A 22,618-nucleotide genomic window follows, 5' to 3' on the forward strand; every position below is an offset into this window, starting at 1 on the left:
CAGATTAGTGATATGTCTTCACTGGCGAGTTCGTGTTGACGAGGTGATGTAGGGTGGAACCCTAGATGGCCGATCTTTCACGAAAGGAGCGGATCCCGCGAAGAACACGAGGGGTAACACGAGGGGAGAATCACGAGGGGAACACAAGAGAACACTCAAACCAACAAGTATGATCACACATGTGCTAGAACCTCGAAACACAAAGAGATACAAGATCCGAATCCAACAAAGGACGATACATAGGATAACCGGTTCTTCTCCGTGAGGAGGTCTTGATGGGGCCGCCCAAGAGGGGGTCTTGAATTCAAGGTGGATCTTCTCCGAAGAGGGGCCGCGGTCTCTCTCAAGGAGTAGATCCGTATGGATGAGCGAAGCTCTATCTCTCAAATGAGCTATCACAACGCTAACCCTAACGAGGAGGAGGTGGAGGAGTATATATAGTCTAGGGACACGAAGGGGTAAGTGGGGGATACATGGGCCTCGGGCATGGATCTCTGTGCACAGACAGGCGCTGGTCGTCCAACAGGTATCGGGCGTCCGGTGGCTCGCGAGGGTCCGGTCGTCCGGTACTTGTCGGACGTCCGGCGTTTTGGCTCGGTTGAGGTGGCGCCGGATTTCCGGAGACGGTCGGACGTCCGGTCGCTGGAGTGTGTCGGACGTCCGGTACTTGTCGGACGTCCGGTTGCTGTAGCTTTCGTTGGCTGGCCCTTCTTGCTGGATGAGTGCCCAGGTGTCGGACGTCCGGCGTTGCCCGGTCGTCCGGTGGCTGAAGACTTCGGGCAGCTTCTTCTCTTGGTCCTTGTACTTGGCGTCCTCGCTAGCTCGTCCGTTGGATGTGGTGGCTCCGTGGCTTTCCTCTAAGTACCTGATCATGCATAGCACACACGTTGGAGGTAGTAGCCATGTCTCACATGTAGAAAGTGATAATTCGGAGAGGAGCGAGTTCATCTTGTGTCCAATGGCGTATGTTCGAGGTCACGTCATATGTCCTCTTGGGGCTTGGAGAGTAGTCGGAGTGTACATGGGGATGAACGTGGGATGCTCCGCATCATCTCCCCTCCTTGGGAAAGATCCGACCTCGGATCATGATCCTCATCATCATGGAAACGGTTGTCGTGGACGAACTTGTAGTTGGACGGATTTGAAAGCATTGCGCAATCCAAGTACTCCAAGGTGTCTCCGGTGTGATAGACATGGAAAAAGAGCAAACACAAGCGACACTCGGAAATACAATGGTTAGCGCACACAAAGTGTCCTTCAAGTAAGTATGAGTCCGTTCGGCAAGATTGTGCGTGGCAAGACACATGACGCTTATCCAAAAGATGTAAAATGATATGTAAAGCATTCATGGGAGCAAAATCATTCATTGTGCACTCAAGTGTATTGTGAATATGATCAATACAACCACGGTGCAAAATGATGTCATAGTGAGACGGTTTATCAATAGCATGAATATGGCAATGGATGCTCAATATGATTATGCTATCATGCAATTGATGGTGGGCAATTTGATGATGATGTATAAATATGCCATCAAGGAAGATCACAATAAATTTTCTAAGGAAATGCACAAGCTCATATATCATGGATGACATGGGAATACAAGATGCAACAAGGCAATCATAATGTGAGTCGATCCATGCATAAGATGCAAATTTGTCATGTGTATGATATGTCCATCGAGCATGACATGTGAGCACAATCAACAAATATGGAGGTGTTGGTGTACCAATGCTCGATGTCGGGGCATGAGTGGAGGTTCGAAGGTGCATCCAATAAGTCCGAGCGTTCCTCAATGTGAAGGTCCATAGAGCCAATCTTCAATGTCGCTCCTCCGTTCATGAGATGTATCATGTAGACAACAAGAAGGAAACAACAATGAAAGAGTGACCCATCCAATATGCGTATTTGAGGATGGCTTAAAGAGAAGGAGTTCACCTTTATGAGAATGTCAAAAATGTTGGTGTCGCACATCGTGTACGCCTTCACATAACCAAATTGTCTCATGACGGTATCGCCTTGTGGATCCTTCAAAATGAAAGAACATGACAAACACTTGGAAAAACAAATGAGGTTAGTGGAAATGCAAAACCTATCATTCGTGTGGTAAAATACCCAACAAGTGTATGCATCATGCTCATCATAAGAAAGGACAAGGGAGCATTTCATAGTATGGAGGCATATGATGCGAGAACAACCAAATATAATAGGCGCAATCAAGCAAGCATGTATCACACGTAAAGTGTCCAAGTCTTTAAGATCAATAATCATAGATGCAACAATTGGAGGCAACCGACAATGAACAAGATGTATCATGTGAGAGGCATGAATATATATGTCATCAACCCAAAAAAGCGAGTAAGAAAGGAACATGGGTGATGCAACAAAGCAAGCAATCATAGCAATGAAGTGGTGTGTGCTAGTAGTGCGAAGATGCAACATACTAGAGGGAATCATGTCAAGCATGTCATGTGTGCAAATGGTGGTTATGGATAATGCACAAGACATATCAGAAGCATGAAGGCAAGATATGAGCAAAATATCATCAATGTATTGGCGAGAGGCCATATGTAAATAGCAATGGCACATCATGAGTCTCCCAACACAACAAGCATCAATAGCATGAGGCACATGATAAACATGGCAATAGCAACAAGGATCTCCACCAAGCATGCAAATACACATAGGAGTAGCATAATAGTGAATCATGGGTAAATGCAAGCAAGGGTCACAATTGCATGGCAAAATCATGTAAAGAGGCATAGCATGCAAAGTGAACATGAGAAAATGGGCATAACGTGACAAATGGTAAATAGCCCATAGCCGTGTGAGAGCCAAGTGAAAGAGATGCGCGTAGTTCTTGCGCGAATGGAACAGTGGTAATGGTAGTCCACGGGATCCCAAATCGTCGTTGCTCTCAAGAGCTCGTTTCGTCAACTCTTGGGATTGAGAGGTTGACGAGTATACGTGAGTACCTACACCAAACAAAGACAAAGGGAAAATTGTGTGTGCGTTGTATATGTACACATCATCCATCATGATGCGCACGTGCTTGTGTTGGTTAGCACAAAATATCCAATACTCAAATAAATGAGATGCGTGATATAGAAACATGTCATCCATCATGATAGGTTTGTTGTTATGTAAAGCATAATGGAGACTCAAATTGTGTAATGCATCATGAGAAATATGTAGAGCATTGTTATTCATGGAATGCATATTGTGCAACCAATTACGAGAATCATGCAAAGTATGGAATGCATCAAAATCTCCTAATATGTATGAGGAAACTGTGGGGGTCTCCTCATGATCATTAGTAGAAACATCACATGGAGAATATTGACAACATCCAAAACAATGCATATTTGAAACATTGTGATCATGGCATGGCATAGTAGATGAATTGCGCAAATCATGTAAAGGAAGCATGGCAATATCATCACATGAAAAACAAAAGCCAATGACCATCATCTCGTCATCTATGCCATAAGTGCAAATGGGATTGGTTTTAATGGGGCATGCATAGTTACTATGTTGAGATTGAAATGATGCAATATGGGAGATCTCACTCATAGCATATGACAAGTTTAATGGATTGTCAAACATGATGTGACCAAAAGAATTTTCACATGATATCCTATGGAGTATAACATCACAACTAGGCAATTCGACATGCTCGTCATCATATTCATCATAAATAGGTAAGTCATGACATGAAGAAGTCGCACTAGCATGAAGCATGGGAATAGGTGGATCAACATCATGCAAGCAATCATTGGTGAGATAGTCCACTAGTGGGACAAGAGAAACACCATCACCTATGTTACCTTTGGAGCATCGCTCATGTGTTGTAGGTGAGGTGTCGAAGACCGAGTCGTGGTCATCTTCATCTTGATGGAACCATGGGGGGGGGGGGTGCATCATCGTCCACCATGGCCATCGTCGTCTCCATTGGAGGTATGGACTCGTCGAGGATAGGCGTGACGTCATGTAGGAGACCTAACACCAAAGAAGAAAACACACTCGGAGTAGAGGTTAGGTCGTTAGAAATCATAATGGCCTCACATGCCATGTCAACTACCTCACTCGCTACGTGTTGTGGCTCACTCACTTCCTCTTAGATGCACTCACTCATATGGTTGGTGTAGTCACTCAAATGGCTCTCAACCTCACATAGGATGTGTGGCATGCTCTCAAGTGTGGGGCTAGTGGTGGTCACACTCATCCTCTCATAGGAAATGCACTCAATGTCGCATGGAGTCACTCATATCACTCGTGGGGTGTTGGCTCTCCTCACATGGCAATTGGGGCATCTCGTCACATGTCGGTGTCGAAGAGATGTTGGTGCAAATGTCTCCATGCTCAATCATGTCGTAGTCGTAGCCGTGGATGAAGGCCGAAGATGGCACATCATCACTCTCCTTTAAGACCAAAGATAAGGTCTCATGTGCGGTCTCGTGGCTTGACTCAGAGTATGAGTCCAATGTGGGCGTCGTCTTCATGTTGTTGAAGAGGTTCATGCTCGTCGCCGTCGTCGAAGGGGATGGCCCTAGCTCGACCTTCTTGTCGCCGTCTTGTTGTTGGAGGCCCATATGATGTGGCACCTCGTAGCTTGTCTCCATGACCGAAGGAAATTTCCCATGCTCGGCCATCTTCCTTGAGGGGCTTCCGAACATGGAAGTGTCGCCCTCGCTCGTGGGTGGTCACCTCGATGTAGGCGAACTCATGGGAAGTAGGCGAAGATGCCTTGATAGCACTTGACGAAGATGCCGAAGTGGTTGTTGTAGTTGTAGCGCTGTCTTGGTTGTGGTCGTCTCGCGGTCTTCTTTTGTGCTCTTGAAGCTTGGCCTTGGCGTGAAGTAGGGCTTGTTGGGACTTGTGCATTTGCGCTTGTGGGGCATCTTCATGATGATGGTGTCGTTGTCGTGCTTGAGCTCGTAGTAGATGTCGTTCGTCGTCGTGGTGCACATGTTGCTTGGAGGTGACTTGCCCTTCATGACGATGTGTATCACGAACGTGATGTGGTCGCCATGGAGATGTGGACGTGGACGACTTGCGCTTGCATTATTTTTGCGCTCCGAAGACTTGTGACTTGAACGTCGCCGCCTTGAGGATGATGAAGAGGAAGAACGGTTGATCAACAAGGTCTGAATCTTCTCCATCCTTGCATCTTGCTCCTTCTTTTGTGCGGAAAACTTGTTGTCGATGTAGTCCCTTTTCCTTGTTTCGGAGTGACTAATGTCGATGGAGAGGTTCTCGATGCGCTCTCGCAATTTTGATTGTGCACCTTGCATTTGTCGTTGTAGATCGAACATTGACGCTTTGGTGATGTAGTAGTTCACGCCGTCGTTGTTGTGGAAGACCAGAGATGAAATGCCTTGCCTATCCATCACAATACTCGAGCAAATATGAGTGGAAAAAGGAGAAGAACTATACCAAATGTACCTTGACTGATGTTGAAGATGGATCAATGATCACTCAATGATGTAACTAGGAAATAGCACAATTGGTACCAATTCTTGTCGGTTTCTCACACCCTACACAAAATAAGGCTTATGGTGGAGCTCGGTGAGGATAGTGGCACAAAAATTTAATGCAAAATGTTAGCAAGAGTCAATAATGTTGAAAGAGATTCACAAATTTGCAGGTGAAACAAGTAGACCAATAGCAATGAATGGCACACGGGAACTCATACACGAATAGATAAATGGGGTCGTACAACCAAGAATAGCACAAAATGTGGAATCCACGGAAAACGCTCGTGTTGCACAACTCAAGAGAGACACTAGCACAATTGCTCAATAGGCGGATACGACACTTGTGCACAACCTATAAGATGCAAAATGTATCAACTTTCTATCCCAAGTATGCTATGTATGTATGGTTCCGGTGGTATGATCCAAGATGATCGGATATTACAATCTTATGCAATGTATGATGCTATGGCTCTTGCTTACAAGCTTCTTTGCTCTTTCTCTTTTGCTTAAAAGCTTATTCTTTTTTTATGGCCACTTTTGCACAATGCACAAACCAAGATAGCAATTGTATATATGCGGGAACAAACTTGTGGCCCAAAGAATGATATGATACCAATATGATATGGTATGTATGCAATGTATGGTGTAGATCACTAATGTGCACAAGTAACGTTGCCGGCAATACTCAAATGGCTAGTCTCGATAGGAAAGTGATGCAAAATAGGCTAGGGGTTATCAATGCAATAGGAAGGGAATATACAATGGAGGGATACCACGATACCAAGATGATATGGAGGTTACCGTCCTTGGCGATGATGAGTGGCGGTGTTCTTGATGTAGATACCAAGATGATGGAGACTCGTCCCTAAGTAGCCGAAACACCTTAGGAAACGGAAAAACCGCGAACTCAATCTCAAACGTCAAATGTCAACATGGTGGTAGCGGGATGCGGTGGTGGTTGCGGAAGCTCAATGGGATTGCGGAAATGGAGGGTAGGGTGCTGGACTATACACGGTGTCAGAGTTGGAAGCACAGTCCCTAAGTAGCCGAAACACCTTAGGAGACACAACTCACAACACAAACAAAATTGGGTTAAGTTGGGGTGGCGTAAATGTATGGTGGGTAAGCCTATGCGGTAGTGGTGGTGGTGGTTGATGAAGAAGCAACCATCCCTAAGTAGCCGAAACACCTTAGGAGACTCAAATCGCAACTCAAACAACCACTAATGCGAAGGGGAACAAAATTGGTTAGGTTGCGGATGATGTGGTGGAAGCCCTAGGCAAAGATGCCAAAGTTCCAAAAATTTGATGGAGTCAAAAGATGTTGGTGGTATTTTCATGGGAAGAGGGGTGTCAAGAGCTTCTTAACGAGCTAAAGGACGCGAAAATCGGACTCTGGATGAATTAGTTATGGCCGAAACAAAATTTCAGTGAAGTCAGTTTTTGAGGTTACGGACGCCCGTAAAAGGACGTCCGGAGTGCTCGGAAATCCGTAAATTTGGCTCGGGTTAGGGGTTCTGGATGTCCGGAAAAGGTCGGATGTCCGGTGTTTCCTAGGGCTTCGGACGTCCGTAAAACGTGGTCGTCCAGTGGGTCGGGGTCAACGCGAGATGCGAGATCCAGGCCGCGATTTTGGGCGGAATTTGGGGATTTTGGGGCCAAAATTGATGAGATTTCGTGGATGAAAGATGGGGAAACTTGGGGAGATGCTAGATCTACTTGAAACCAAGCAAATCCATGGATCAAATCCAACAAAACTTCGTCAAACCAACAAATCACAAAAAAATTTAGGGCTATTTTTGTTGGGGATTTTCGAAATTGGCAAAGAACACAATAAAATCAAGCTAGAAAACAATGAGGGGAGGCTCCGAAATCGTGATCAACGTGGCTCATGATGCCAAGATGATGTAGGGTGGAACCCTAGATGGCCGATCTTTCACGAAAGGAGCGGATCCCGCGAAAAACACGAAGAACACGAGGGGAAACACGAGGGGAGAATCACGAGGGGAACACAAGAGAACACTCAAACCAACAAGTATGATCACACATGTGCTAGATCCTCGAAACACAAAGAGATACAAGATCCGAATCCAAGAAAGGACGATACATAGGGTAACCGGTTCTTCTCCGTGAGGTCTTGATGGGGCCGCCCAAGAGGGGGTCTTGAATCCAAGGTGGATCTTCTCCGAAGAGGGGCCGCGGTCTCTCTCAAGGAGTAGATGCGTATGGATGAGCGAAGCTCTATCTCTCAAATGAGCTATCACAACGCTAACCCTAACGAGGAGGAGGTGGAGGAGTATATATAGTCTAGGGACACGAAGGGGTAAGTGGGGGATACATGGGCCTCGGGCCCGACAGGTACCAGACGTCCGGTGGCTCGCGAGGGTCCGGTTGTCCGATACTTGTTGGACGTCCGGCGTTTTGGCTCGGTTGAGGTGGCGCCGGATTTCCGGAGACGATCAGGCGTCCGGTCGCTGGAGTGTGTCGGACGTCCGGTACTTGTCGGATGTCTGGCCGCTGTAGCTTCCGTTGGCTGGCCCTTCTTGCTGGATGAGTGCCCAGGCGTCGGACGTTCGGCGTTGCCCGGTCGTCTGGTGGCTGAAGACTTCGGGCAGCTTCTTCTCTTGGTCCTTGTACTTGGCGTCCTTGCTAGCTCTTCCGTTGGATGTGGTGGCTCCGTGGCTTTCCTCTAAGTACCTGATCATGCATAGCACACACGTTGGAGGTAGTAGCCATGTCTCACATGTAGAAAGTGAAAGTTCGGAGAGGAGCGAGTTCACCTTGTGTCCAATGGCGTATGTTCGAGGTCTCGTCATATGTCCTCTTGGGGCTTGGAGAGTAGTCGGAGTCTACATGGGGATGAACGTGGGATGCTCCGCATCACGAGGGCTTCAAAATAAGATCCTGTATTGGCATGTTTAGATGATTTTTTGTCGCCACCAGTTACCAGATTATAGTGCGTGGTTACCATATTTAGCAACACACAGTTTCCACAATAACATGAATGGTCACCAGGCAATAATTTACATGTGTTATTAGGCATTCCATTCCTTTTGTACAGCTACAAAGTGAGTTTTTCAAATATTACAAGTATAAAATGATAATATGTCATAAAAGTAGTATGGTGCAAGTCTTAGACTAATAGAGAATGGCATCCCATCATCTGATAACTAAGTGTATTTAAATCTGGTAAGTGAAACTAATCTGGTAACTGCTGGTGAAAAAAGTTGTCAAAACATATCGATATTGGATCTAGTTTCGAAGATCTCGCCACGGTGAAACCAACAGGGAAAGTGGATCATCAATCGGATTAATGGTTTGAGAAATAAAAGTTTTCTAGTGTAGTCCTCACATAAGACACCATGGGCACGTCCCCCCACATAGCACAGTCATTCTTTTTATGCCTGTCTTGTAGTACCGTGGCCAGATCATAGTGTAATAACTTCTCATAGCCTAGTAGGCCTGGCCGGACCTTATTATATCTCATTCGTGAAATATTTCGCATCTTCTTGTATGAGTGTATTAGTAGGATTGCATTAATTGTTATTTCCTGGGCTTTGCAGGCATCAGCTAATTTAGAGATTGAGGTAACAAATTTGGCATCAAAGGCTGGCAAAGGTAATTTTATAATAAAAACTGTATGGCATTTAGCAGCTTCCTCTTGATTTTTTGTTCATATTTCCTGTCAAATCCATTTATAAGATCATTATGTATTTCTTATTGGTTGTTTCTTCTTAACAGCAAAATACTGATTCCATTTTTCTAACTTCCAATTTTTTCTTTGCCTCTTTCCTTCGGAACTACCCGTTTGCCTACTATCTGTTATATGTGAACTAAATCTTACACTTGCATGGGAAATTTGGCTACTAGAGAGTAATGTTTAGGATTTGAATAACACCCTTCATTCATTTGTAAGGTGAAGTACTTGGTTCTTTGTCAATCCCTATTGGAAGGGGAACAACAACATTGAAACGAGCTGCTTCTATCAGAATCCTTCAGCAAGCTGCTGATGTCAAGCGAGTAATGACATGTCCTCTTACTGGGAAGGTAGTTCTTTTGTTTTGTAGAACTTGCTGAGCTATTTTGACAATGTTAAAAAAAACTTTTTTTAATTTATATTAAATTTGCTCATCAGTTAGCATCCTTAATTACTTGTTTAATTTATATTACATCAACTTAAGCATATTTAACATTTTGTAGGCCACAGGACTCGATGAGGGAGACAGGAAAGGCTGTGGTGCTTTAGTACTTTCATGTTGTTACATAGAACGATCTACTCAAACAGACTTCCAGAGCTGGAAAGATAGCATAAGCAATGCAGAGACTGGTTTCTGTGTAGGGCTTACCCCAGATGGTCCATGGGAAAGTTTTACTGCAGTTTTACCACTGTCAATCATCCCAAAATCACTTAATAGTAATCACTTTGCGTTTGAGATCACCATGAAAAATGGAAAGAAACATGCAACTTTGAGGTCCCTTGCTGTTATTGCTAATGATTCTGACATAAAACTTGAAGTTTCTGTATGTCCCATAAACAAGCTTAATAGCTCCATGATAAATGATAAATCAACCAGTTCCACCAACAACGTTGATGAAGTATTTGAAAACCAGTGGTACCAACCCATTTCAGGATGGACAAGTAACCATTCTAGTGATCATGGAATTGAGTTGGGCCAATGGAGCACCAAGGACTGCTCTTACTCATCCAAGGTAATTTCTTTTGGGCCTGTTGATCAAGGAAATCAATCTTTCCTTTATTTGAGGAAATATACATTATATTTGGTTTTAGGTTATGCAAAAAATGACATATATTATAACAAAAGTTATTAGCTTCTAATCTAACAAAACTATGCAACTTATTATGAAGGCATTCTTTGAACCTCGTCTTCCACCTGATTGGAAGTGGACTTCACCATGGAAAATCGAAAAATCTACTTCTGTAGATTGTGATGGATGGGCGTATGCTGCTGATATTCAAAACTTAAACTGGCCGTCATCCTGGAGATCTTCTAAATCACCACATGACTATGTTAGACGAAGGTGTTGGGTACGTACGAGGCAGCTATTGCAAGAACAAAGTGTGGAAATAGCTAGGAATGTAGTTGCTATTGTGGATCCATATTCATCTACAGCGTTGCCTTGGACAGCCATGATCAAAGATATGGATTTGTGCTTGCAAGTTCGGCCTTTTTCTGTAAAATCAGACGAATCATACAATTGGAGTCAGGTTCTTTCACTAGGTTGTGACAGCCTACCTAAGCAGCAGCAGTCTTCACTTTCTAGGCAAAGCACCATGAAACAATCATCTGTTCCATCAAAGAATTCTGTTCTTAGGCTTGCTGAGCTCGAGAAAAAAGATGTTCTTTCATACTGCTCCCCTCTTGTTGGTATCAAACAATATTTCTGGCTTAGTGTTGGAGTTGATGCTTCCATTGTTCATACGGACTTAAATATGCCTGTTTACGACTGGAAGTTCTCTTTCAATTCAATTCTTAGACTTGAAAATAAGCTTCCATATGAAGCTGAGTATTCTATTTGGGAGAAGTCAGCTGAAGGTAATATGGTTGAAAGGCAGCATGGTATTGTATCGTCAGGTGGAAGCACATTCATTTATTCAGCAGATATTCGGAAATCCATTTATCTCACACTGTTTGTTCAAAATGACTGGATTTTAGAAAAGGTAATGCATTTGTGTCTGTGTAGAACATTTCCAAACCAAACTAGTGGATCATGGTTCTTCTTATGATAGTGTAGTTAGAGATCTATAGCACATAGGTGTGATAAATCCGCTGGTTTCTGGAATACGCTTTGTACTATCCTGCTGTTCCCATCTCTTTTTCTTCTTACCAGACAGATCACTAATTTATGTTACCTGCCTTGCATGTATACTTACTTGAGGGATTAAAGTAATTTATCCATTTCTCATTCCTTTTAGGATGCTGAACTGATAATGGACTTGCTGTCCCTGGAACACGTTTCTTCTTTCTGGATGGTTCAGAAACGAACCCAGAGGTTTGAAGCTTTTATTCTTTCAGCTTTTCCTAGTAGAATTTCACGAACAGTAATTTGAGTACAACCAAGATGTAGTTTTTGCATTTCAGCTTTTCTTCCGATGCTGTCCAAACAAACAACCTATGTAGCCATAGTATTTTTTGCATTTTGTTTTGGGAAATGCCGCATCACATTTGTTGCCATATGTTACACAATTCTGTACAACTTGAATTTGAGCCCATTCATAACGTTTGGTTTACTGAAGCCCTCTACTCTCTGATTACATGATATTCATATCAATATATGCCACACCGGCTGGTTGTGAAGGTGCATTAGCTTGTATTGTTCTTTTGGGATCCATTTAAAATTCTCCATAACAGTTTGATCTTGCAATCTAGCATCCACTCTTGCGTTTTCTTGCATAAAAACTTATTTTCAGTATAGAAAAAACCTACATGATCTGGTCAAAATACTCCCTCCGCCCCGAATTACTTGTCGTAGAAATGGATGTATTATAGAATTAAAAATACGTCTAGATACATCCATTTATGCGACAAGTAATTCTGGACGGAGGGAGTATGTGACCTGTTTCTTCTTTTGAAAGAAAAATAGGTGACCTTTTGGATTTAGTTTGTAGTCAATCACTTTCCTAACTACTCCCTCCGTCCCAAAATAAGTGACTCAACTTTGTACTACATCAGTAACATATATATTGCGTTCAAAATAGCCTATACTCCCTCCGTCCGAAAATACTTGTCATCAAAATGGATAAAAAGAGGTGTATCTAGAACTAAAATACATCTAGATACATCCCCTTTGATCCATTTTGATGACAAGTATTTCCGGACGGAGGGAGTATTTATCAACAAATATCCAAACACCATATATTTTGAGTAAAAACAGTACATATTTATTGATAGGCGCGATAGATTGATAATACTTGACTGAGTGTTCTATATTTTTTTAATGTTAACTATGATTATGGACTCAATTGTTTAGTATTTCTAATGTTTTTCGCTTGTGTATCAAATTAGGAAATTGCGTGTTAGCGTTGAACATGATCTGGGAGCAAGTGATGCTGCACCAAAGACGATAAGATTATTTGTTCCATATTGGATAAAAAACAATTCTTCCATTCCACTAGCTTATCGTATTGTGGAAATTGAACAAGCAGTAAATGCAGATGCAGACTCACTGGGCAGACCGGACTCACTCAGTAGACCAGACTCATTGAGCAGAGTGGCTAAATCTTCAAAATTTTCCCTCAGATATTCTTCAAAGTCCCTTGTCAGAAGAGGCAGCGTATCACAGAAAAACACACAAATATTAGAAGTTATCGAAGATTGTGCTATGAACTATATAATGCTTTCACCACAGGATTATGTGAACAGCTCGACACATACGCGCGAGTCTCGGGATAACACCTTCCGCCCGGCACAGGTTGCGATTTGTGTGGCTGTTGGAAGATGTAAACAGTACAGTATTGGAGTGTCCCTATTTGAGCTCGAGAACAAGGTTGACAATGCTATATTACACACATTTGATTATGCTTTTATGCACTACACTTTGCTGATTCAGTGCCATTTATCTGGTGCAGGAGAATGTTGATGTTAAAGCATTTGGTTCTGATGGATCATATTATTGGTTCTCAGTTCAACTGAAGATGGCTTCAGATAGGACTAAGGTTTGAATATTCATGCGTTATTTTCTGCATGTTGTAGTTCATTTATGTAAATTTGAGTCCGTGGTCGTATATTGGCCTGTAGAATTTATTGGGTGCCAAGTTCACTTGCCATATTTTTAGTCCTGTTCTGATTTATACTATTGCCGTACGGAATTTGGAACTAGGAACAAAGACCTATTTTAATTTACAAGATTAAAATGCAGACACTCCCATGGTAAGTAATTGTCATAGTTGCCTCTCATTCATCTATTCCCTTGCCTCGGGCAGCATTGGATAGTGATATGTAGTCAAAGAAGGTTTAGCTCAGTATATCAGTAAATATATAAGTTGGAGACAATAAATTGATATCCTGATGCATGCTGGGACCATAAAAAAGTAAAGAACAGTTCTTTTAGTAGCTATGCTTTATCTCAAACAAAATGCGCTAGGACAAATGTTTCCATGGTGTTGCTAGCGAATTCGCCATCTGGTGTTCAGCCGGAGCTTTGGCGCTTCGGGAACTTTTTATATGGGTTACTTACCTCGGACAATAGGCTCGTCCTTGGTCTGAGTTTTGTTCGTATTGTTTTCTGTGTGGTGTGAGTTCTTAGTTTGTTCCTTAGGGGTCCGCCTTGAGGTGTGTTTGGGTTGAGGGAGTTTCTGCCCTCACCCTTGTACATATTTCTTTCTTCTTGATGAAATAATACGCAGCTCTCCTGCGTGTTTGAGAAAAAAAAATCTCAAACAAAATCAGTATGCAAGGGTTTCTAGGATATAAAGCTCACTGTATTGGTAAGAATGTGTTCATATTTAACCGCAGAGTCTATTTATATCTGTTACAATTACACTTCATATCTTCACTCTTTTTTGAGAAAACACAAATGGCTTTTGCGTTTCATTGCATTGGAAAGAGAGGGAATTTACATCCTCCTAGGAGGCAGTTTTACACAGCCGTCAGGGGCTCAGTGGACATCCCAGGATGATGGCAAAAAATGACCCTGAGCCCTTGAGCTCCGGCCTTTGCCCAACATCGGGCCTCGTCCTTGATCGTGTCTAGAAGCTCATTGAGCGAGGGGCTAACATGGTCAAAAACGCACGCGTTCCTATGCTTCCAGATCATCCACGGCATCAAGAGCGCTGCGGATTTCAGCGCCTTGCGTAGAGTGGGCGGTGTGAACTCCTTCGCACGCAGCCATCAGTCCATAAGCGAATCATCGTGCTCGGGCGTCGGCGCCGGCAAGCGTAGCCAAGATAGGACCTCGTGCCATGTCTGCCTGGTGAATGGGCATGTGAGCATCAAGTGCCTGATCGTCTCCGGTTCCTGGTGGCACAGCAGGCACCGCGGGTGGTGCTGCAGGCCGCGGCGCGCGAGCCGCTCAGCAGTCCAGCGGCGGTCTTGGCAAGCCAGCCAATGGAAGAACTTCACTCTAGGCGGCGCCCAGGTCCTCCAAATGAGCTTCCAGGAGTGGCAGCCCGTCGCTCCATGGAATGTTGCCTGGTAGCATGACTGGGCCATGTATGTGCCACTGGTGGTCCAGCTCCAAAGTAGCTTGTCCGGCTCGTTGGACAGCTGGATGTGCTGCACCAAGTGCCAAAGCTTGAGATACTGACCGATCTCAGGAAGGCCGAGCAGATCTTGGATGTCACGCGCCCAGCCATTGTTGGTCATGGCCTCCGCCACCGTTCTTGTCTTCCGGCGCTGCTTTGGGATGCACTGAAAGAGCACGGGCACGAGCTCACGAACGCCCTGGCCACCAAGCCAGCGATCTTCCCCAAAAAGTGCGGTCCTTCCATCCCCGAGGGCCATGGTCGTCGAGGCGTAAAAGAGCGCGCGCTCCTCCGAGGTGAATTGCAGGTCCAGCCCTTGCCATGCTCTGTCCGTGTCTGTGCGCGCAAGCCATAGCCAGCGCAACCGTAGCGAGAGCCCTGTGCGCTCCAGGTCCCGGACGCCCAACCCGCCATACTCAAGCGGTTGGCAAACCCGGCGCCAGTTCACGTGGCAGTGACCACCGTGGGCATCCACACGGCCGGCCCATAGGAACCCACGCTGGATCTTCTCGAGCTGCTTTAAGGTTATTTTTGCTGGATCCACTGTGGGCATTCACTCTTTAGCTATTTCTTTTACCCTTTTAGATTATTTTTGTTGGTTTTGTTAACTGCCTTTGAACTGTGAACCTTGACTCAAGTTATTCTGTGTGAGATTGTTAGTACTTGTTTCTAATAGAATGTTATTGTGATATGGAATCAGCTGCCCCTTCTCTATGATGAAGTGCTACTGCTTACACAGAGCTTAACTCTGGATCATGTAGTTTAGGCCGGGAGACTTGTGCTGGTGCATGTTTTTTGGTTCAGATACCATCATTATCAAGATACTTTCGTCCTGCATGGCAAGTGTATACTCCGGCCTGAAAACATGCTACTTGGATGACCTTTGCCTTCCATGACCAGTGTTTGAGTGTTACACATGCCTGCAGTATTGGCATTCCTGTTAATTATCCAATTTTATTTCTATGTTCGGTCAATTGTGCTTTAACATTAAAAGGAATCTTTTGAGGCAATGCTATGTATGTATGCCACTGTATGCCTTTTCTTTTTCTCTTGAATAATATCTCACAGTATGATTTAAGTAAAGAATTTAGAAAAATGTTCTACTAATGCAGGTAGTGAATTTTCTTCCGCGTGCACTTTTTATTAATAGAACTGGGAGAAGTATTATTTTATCAGAGTATCATAGTGAGGTTGAGGAGCATTTACATCCAACTGATCCTCCAAAAGTGTTCCAATGGCGTTCAGAATTTGGAAACGAATTTTTAAAGGTTATTAACTTTGAACTGGTACCTTTTACATACTTCGTGCTAATGTTTAGTTTCTTAAGTTATTTGTTTTCTTTACCTTTCTCCATTTTGTATTCTTGCAGTTGCGGATGGAGGGATACAAATGGAGTACACCATTTAGCATTGATGCTAATGGAGTTATGTGTGTGCTCATGAACAGTGTTACAGGAAATGATCAAGTTTTTGTGAGGGTAAATGTTAGAAGTGGAACAAAAAGTTCACGTTATGAAGTTGTATTTCAACTTGCTTGCTGGTCCAGCCCGTACAGGTACAGCTACTTGTCATATTTATGTCAATATCTCTTACACTTGATAAACAAATTAAAAATCACGTACACAGGGTGGAGAATCGCTCCATGTTCTTGCCTGTACGATTTCGTCAAGTTGGTGGTGATGATTATGCTTGGCGTAGTCTACCTCCAAATTCATCAGCTTCCTTCTTCTGGGAGGATCTTGGCAGAAGGCGTCTGTTGGAGGTATTGGTAGATGGAACTGATGCTACGAGCTCTATGACATATGATATTGATGCCATCATGGATCACCAGCCACTAGCTACCTCAAGTGGGCTTAAGAAGGCCTTACGTATCACTGTTGTCAAGGAAGGCAAATTGCATGTTACACAAATTAGTGATTGGTTGCCAGAGAATAGAACTCGAGGACAGATAACTGAAAGACTATTATCACCAATCTTTCAGCCATCAGAGGTCGACTGTGGGCAGTCATCTCAAGATCTTGATAGTGAATTTCATGTTACTTTGGAACTAACAGAGCTGGGCATATCCATAATTGACCATATGCCTGAGGAAGTTCTTTACCTCTCAGTGCAGCAATTATTACTTGCTTACTCATCTGGAATGGGTTCTGGAATCAATAGGTATGATCTACTGTCGGCCTTTTGCTTTATTACTTTCTCACTGCTATTTTTCTCGTTTTCTCACATTCCTCTATGATTAGATGTTTTAAGTACTCTTTCAATGGTAGGTTTAAAGTGCGAATGCACTGGATTCAAGTGGACAATCAATTGCCTTTTGTTTCAATGCCTGTCCTCTTTTGTCCTCAGAAGATGGACAATCAATCAGACCATGTGCTCAAGTTCTCTATGACGATGCAGACCAATAATTTTCTAGATTTTTGTGTTTATCCATATATTGGTGTGCAGGTGAGCTGATTTGTTTTAACATGGTTTATCAGGAAATGGTCTTTGGATTCCCACAGCTATTTTAGTTATAATTTTACAGGCTTGTCATAGCTTGTACTATCTAGTAGAGATTTAGTTTTTTCCCCCTGTAATCTTGACTGCTGCATTCTGGATAGTTATTGTGCTATACCTGAGTGATCATGTAGATATTATGATGTCCTCAATATTCTTTTCCAGTAACAGCTGTGTATGTTTTCAGGTTCCTGAGAATTGTGTGTTTTTTGTTAACATCCATGAGCCGATTATTTGGCGCCTCCACGAGATGGTTCAACACCTTAAAATTGATAGGATATCTACCTCTCAGCCTTCAGCTGTTTCAATTGATCCTATTCTGAAAATAGGGTATGCAATTTGCCGCATCTTAATAGTTTTTCCTTTTTTTTTCTTCCCTGCTGTTGATACTGAATCTTCTTTTATAGGCTTCTGAATATCTCTGAAGTCCGCTTTAGAGTATCAATGGCAATGTCCCCAACCCAAAGGCCAAGAGGAGTTCTTGGGTTCTGGTCATCCTTGATGACTGCATTGGGGAACATGGAACACATGCCGGTAGGGCAGGGTTTTAATTTTTTATCTGTATCTTCATCTTTCATGCAATACTCATAATTCATTAACTTTTCTCTAGTTCTACAAACTGGCAATGTTTATGCTTCTGTAGTTAATTATTTTCTATTGCTAATCTTTTTTCTTAAATGTACAAGGTCCGTATAGCTCAAAGGTACCGTGAGGAGTTGTGCATGCGACAAAGTGCACTAATGAACTCTGCTATATCTAACATCCAAAAAGATCTTCTTAGCCAACCTCTTCAACTACTTTCTGGTGTTGATATTCTTGGCAATGCCAGTAGTGCTTTGAGTAACATGAGCAAGGGTATAGCAGCACTGTCCATGGACAAGAAATTCATTCAGGGCCGGATGAGACAGGTACATCAATGATTGTTCCTATGTTCATATGCGTGTGGCAAAACTGGTGCGAGTTGTACCTAAAACAAATTGCAATGCTGCTGCTGTGTTTTCTCCAGGATAGCAAAGGCGTCGAAGATTTTGGTGATGTCATACGAGATGGAGGTGGGGCTCTCGCGAAGGGAATCTTCAGAGGTGTCACGGGCATATTGACAAAGCCCATCGAGGGTGCAAAATCTTCTGGTGTTGAGGGCTTTGTACAGGGAGTTGGAAAAGGCTTAATTGGTGCAGCTGCTCAGCCAGTGAGTGGAGTTCTTGATCTTCTGTCGAAAACCACTGAAGGTGCAAATGCTGTAAAATTGAAAATATCATCAGCTATAATGGCTGAGGAGCAGTTGCTGCGTAGACGTCTCCCCCGAGCAATTGGTGGTGATAGCTTGATCTATCCTTATGACGAGTATAAAGCAGCTGGCCAGGTAATTAGTTGTCTCTCTATACAGGCCTTGATGTATTTGAATAGCATTTTCTGAATGATATATTTTCCTTTTTTTTGTTTGTGTGTGTGTGTGTGGGATTATGAAGGCTGTCTTGCAGTTAGCTGAATCTGGTACGTTTCTTGGCCAAGTTGACCTTTTTAAAGTGCGAGGAAAGTTTGCATCTACTGATGCTTATGAGGACCATTTCATACTTCCCAAGGGGAAAATTCTCTTAGTTACGCACAGAAGAGTATCGTTACTTCAGGTGAGACGGGTTTACACTCCAGTTACACTATGTTTAACAATTATTCAGTCAAAATCATTATATGTTTGGTTTCAGGTACCGATGATGACCCAGAGAAAGTTCAATCCTGCAAAGGATCCATGCTCGGTAATCTGGGATGTATTATGGGATGATCTTGTCACATTGGAGACTACTCATGGGAAAAAAGATGCTCCTGGATCCTTGCCTTCAAAGCTTATTTTGTATTTGAAGGCTAAGCCTGCGAATTCGAGGGAAGCTGTTCATTTGATCAAGTGTAATCGTGGTTCTGATCAAGCGACTATCATTTACTCAGCAATTGATAAAGTCTATAGAACCTATGGCCCAAATGCAATCAAGGTACACAAAATCTTAAATACAAATGACATGTACACGTAATCACACAGCATGCCTAGTTCCAGACTAAATAGAAAATGGTTAAACTTCATGTTAATACCAAACTTTCTGTGGAGTGTGCTTAACATTGCCCGATTTAATTTAGTTAAATTTGGACCAAAGCTGAACGATTTCTGTCAACTTTCTTTAGGAATTACTGAGATGGAAGGTACCAAAGCCATATGCCCCTCGCAATACCAACCGTCACACTGTTCAAGATTTATCATTTGCATAGATGATATTGATCATGCAAAAGGTCAAGAAACATTATATACACTTGTGATGTTCCAGATGGGCTGCGTTTGAGTACCCATACCTGCTAAAGCAAAGGTATTGACACTTAACTGCTCTTGTGTTGCACACCATCATTTGAGTAAAATCAAGCTTGTTTGAGTAAAATTTGGATTGCTAAATGATTAATTGACCTTGTAGCCCCGTTGTTTCTCTATCATGAGCTTTGAGTGTTATAATTTTAAAACTGGAGCTAAAAGGCATATTCAGCTTGAGTTCTGAAAACTTCTTCCCTGACAACTGGTATAAGTGGATCTTGCTAGAGTTATATTATGTTCCATGTATAGCCTGTATAGTTCCCCGTAGTATGAGGGGTTTCCTGCATATTTACCACCTGTACATGTATATATCCTGGGGGTATATAGTCTTTGGCCATTGCCCCCAGGAAATACAAGTTGCTATTTCCCTAACAGATCTATCATATGGTATATATGTGCTTGCAAGCACTGAGAAATCATAGAAGTTTTAGTCTTAAATATACTACTCCCTCCGATCCGTATTAATCGTCGCAGCTTTAGTCCAACTTGGGAGCATCTCCTTATTTCTTTTTCTTGTGGTGTAATGTTAATCCAGACGACTATAATTCTTTGTCTGGTATCATCTTCCTGACAGCACTGCCACATAATTAAGTTTGAAGGCTCCTCAAAATCTAGAATGTAGCTGTGACATTTTTTCTTTGAGGAATCGTTTGTTTCGATTGGTGTTGGCATCAGATAATGTAGTATGATTCATATTGAGCTTATGTTTTGCAGGTATTAGTTGGCTTGCAGCCCGCGTAGTTGCTAATGGATTGAAGTCGCTAAAGTAAAATAAGATATCATTTCTTGCTCGATTTAAGTGGTGATTTCCTTCCACAGCTACGGCTCTTACCTACAGGTGGGTACTACTGGCAAAGGAGAACCTGTCCACTCCGGCTAGAAAAACGGAAAGCCTTTTTCTTACTAGTTTGATTTCTACTCCATTGGATGCTCGAGGCTCAAGAAGAAAATATGGAAAAAACAACTTGTTTACAGGTATATGTTAGGATGTCAGGATAGCTGGTGGTGGCTCTTATTGATTACATGTACATAGCCTTTTTGTGATGTGAAGCCAGAGCATTTTCTTTAAGCAGAACTAGATGACCCTTTATGCCCTTTGCGCAAAAATCAGTTGTAGCCGTGAAGACAAGTAACCTATAACCTATGAACAGTTATGTTTTACGAATGACCCATGGAGGTGTTTGGTTCCCTACATGACTATGAATAAGCAACAAAGAAGCCGAGCAAACTATATGAAATAAATTTCAACTAGCATAATTTATATGAAATAAATTTTAACAGACGTAGTTTATTTAAAAGGTAAGCAAACCATTACAATGAATTTCTTAGCAAACTCGAACGCACCATACATGAAATATGGTTCATTCATTTGGCTGGTGCATGTGAGCCCGTCATGTAATAGGATACATGAAATATGTTTTGTTAAAAAGGCTTTTGCCCACTTTATATATAAACCAGCAACCATCAACAACTCAATACAAACTTATGCCATTCCAACACATGCACACACCCAACCAGCAACCATCAACAACTTAGTACAAACTTATGCCATTCTAACACATGCACACACCCAAGGTGGATACACTGGCGCTGAGCGTAGCAACAACCCCACCCCTATCACTACAAGAGCTATTGGGGTCCTTAATCATGAACATGCCATTGTAAAGAGATGAAGCTGCCGACGATAACTCATGGGCTTGGGAAGGATATGACGCCAGAGTGCTGTCAACGCTCGAACTAAGGATCAGGGTTTTCCCTGGAGCAACACGATGTGCAATGAGGACTGCAGCGACGCCTTCAAGAAGGGAATGAACATCGTTGTCGCTGACCTGCCTGAAGACAACAGATTTTCACCTTGACCCAACACTCATCGCCCTTGGCATATGTGTGACTGCCACACCACCGCCATCGATCGTCACATGCCCTGGCCGCCACGGCGGGCACATAGCCATGGCCATCGGGTAGCACCTAAGCACGAGCTCCTCCCATGACCCTGCGCTCCTACCACCAGAGCCTCCGTCCCGGCCTCCAAGACCATCCCACCCCCATCAACATGGACCACTTACGTTGAGGCCGGAAAATCAGTCCATTTTGGTATATCTGGAGCCTCGCTAGCTGTACCAGGGCAGGGGGAGGCCACCAGCAGCTGCTAGCCACGCCGCATTCGTCGTGCCATTTCTTGAACCGAGGCCAGCCACCCTTGGCAACAGCAAGATCCAGAGCGCCCCTGCCACCAAGGCTAGCCAAAGGCGAGAAGCGCTGAGCCGCTATGTTCCACCGTCAGACGCACCATTAACCGTAGAGCTGAATGCCTCATGAATCACGAGGAGGGGGCGCTACCCTGACCAATCAAGAGGGCCTCGGTCAGGGCAGCTGCCTGCGGCACCGCGAGGTTAAATCTGGACGAGCCATCGCGACCGCCGTCCCCAACCTCGGCCCGCACTACCACCACCCATTGCCGCTCGCACTAGATCTAGCCGTGCCGGACCATGCCGTCGTTGTCTCTGGCACCCCGGCGCGCCTGCCACCTAGCCGTTCACCGCGGGAAGGCAGCGCTGCCCGCCGTGCCACCGTGGAGCCCAGTCGCAGCGCCATGTTCTGGGCCGGGACACCAGCCTGTGCTAACACCACCCGAGCAAGAAGACACAGGGGGCCTACTGTCGCCGGCAACGACAAGGCAACGCCTCCATGGAGGGAACGACCCACACAACATCGCCGCTGCCCAATCTGGTCGGATTGGGGGTTTTCACGCGAGAAAGGAAATGGAGGTGGGGAGAAGGAGACCACGACACCGCCTCCAAGAAGGAAACGTCGCCCAAGGCCGACGTCGCTGTCGGGCCGAGCCAGGTGGCCAGGGGTTTCCCCCGGTCCCGATCTGCACCACCAGCCCCAAACTTCACCGGATCCAGCGACCAGCTGTGGGATAACAGGCGCACAAGGGGGAGGGAGCGAAGTGGGGGCGGCAAACCTCCAGATTTGGCGAGGAAGGAGGCCTCCACACTTAGCCACCAGGCGCCGACGCCCCACCGCCCCTGCAGTCGAGGATGTCGGCCAGAGCCCTCCGCGAGCACTGTTTAGGGCTAGAACGGCGCCGT

General features: G+C 44.0%; 1 protein-coding gene across 1 annotated transcript in view; it reads left to right on the forward strand.

Moving 5' to 3' along the window:
- The window catches only part of LOC123127457 (uncharacterized), a 93,645-nt gene extending 72,954 nt beyond the window's left edge, over window positions 1–20,691 (forward strand). The window contains exons 47-65 of the mRNA XM_044547178.1: window positions 9,040–9,094; window positions 9,393–9,523; window positions 9,677–10,186; window positions 10,344–11,156; window positions 11,412–11,488; window positions 12,502–12,982; window positions 13,065–13,151; window positions 15,791–15,946; window positions 16,048–16,232; window positions 16,304–16,837; window positions 16,945–17,122; window positions 17,361–17,503; window positions 17,581–17,707; window positions 17,860–18,081; window positions 18,180–18,536; window positions 18,643–18,801; window positions 18,877–19,158; window positions 19,346–19,524; window positions 20,238–20,691. Coding sequence (XP_044403113.1) covers window positions 9,040–9,094; window positions 9,393–9,523; window positions 9,677–10,186; window positions 10,344–11,156; window positions 11,412–11,488; window positions 12,502–12,982; window positions 13,065–13,151; window positions 15,791–15,946; window positions 16,048–16,232; window positions 16,304–16,837; window positions 16,945–17,122; window positions 17,361–17,503; window positions 17,581–17,707; window positions 17,860–18,081; window positions 18,180–18,536; window positions 18,643–18,801; window positions 18,877–19,158; window positions 19,346–19,429 — 4,581 coding nt within the window. The 3' untranslated portion in view covers window positions 19,430–19,524; window positions 20,238–20,691. The remainder of the gene's footprint in view (window positions 1–9,039; window positions 9,095–9,392; window positions 9,524–9,676; window positions 10,187–10,343; window positions 11,157–11,411; window positions 11,489–12,501; window positions 12,983–13,064; window positions 13,152–15,790; window positions 15,947–16,047; window positions 16,233–16,303; window positions 16,838–16,944; window positions 17,123–17,360; window positions 17,504–17,580; window positions 17,708–17,859; window positions 18,082–18,179; window positions 18,537–18,642; window positions 18,802–18,876; window positions 19,159–19,345; window positions 19,525–20,237) is intronic.
- Window positions 20,692–22,618: the final 1,927 nt, after the last annotated feature.

The sequence above is a fragment of the Triticum aestivum genome, chromosome 6A, assembly GCF_018294505.1.
Source record: "Triticum aestivum cultivar Chinese Spring chromosome 6A, IWGSC CS RefSeq v2.1, whole genome shotgun sequence".
Lineage (NCBI taxonomy): Eukaryota > Viridiplantae > Streptophyta > Magnoliopsida > Poales > Poaceae > Triticum > Triticum aestivum.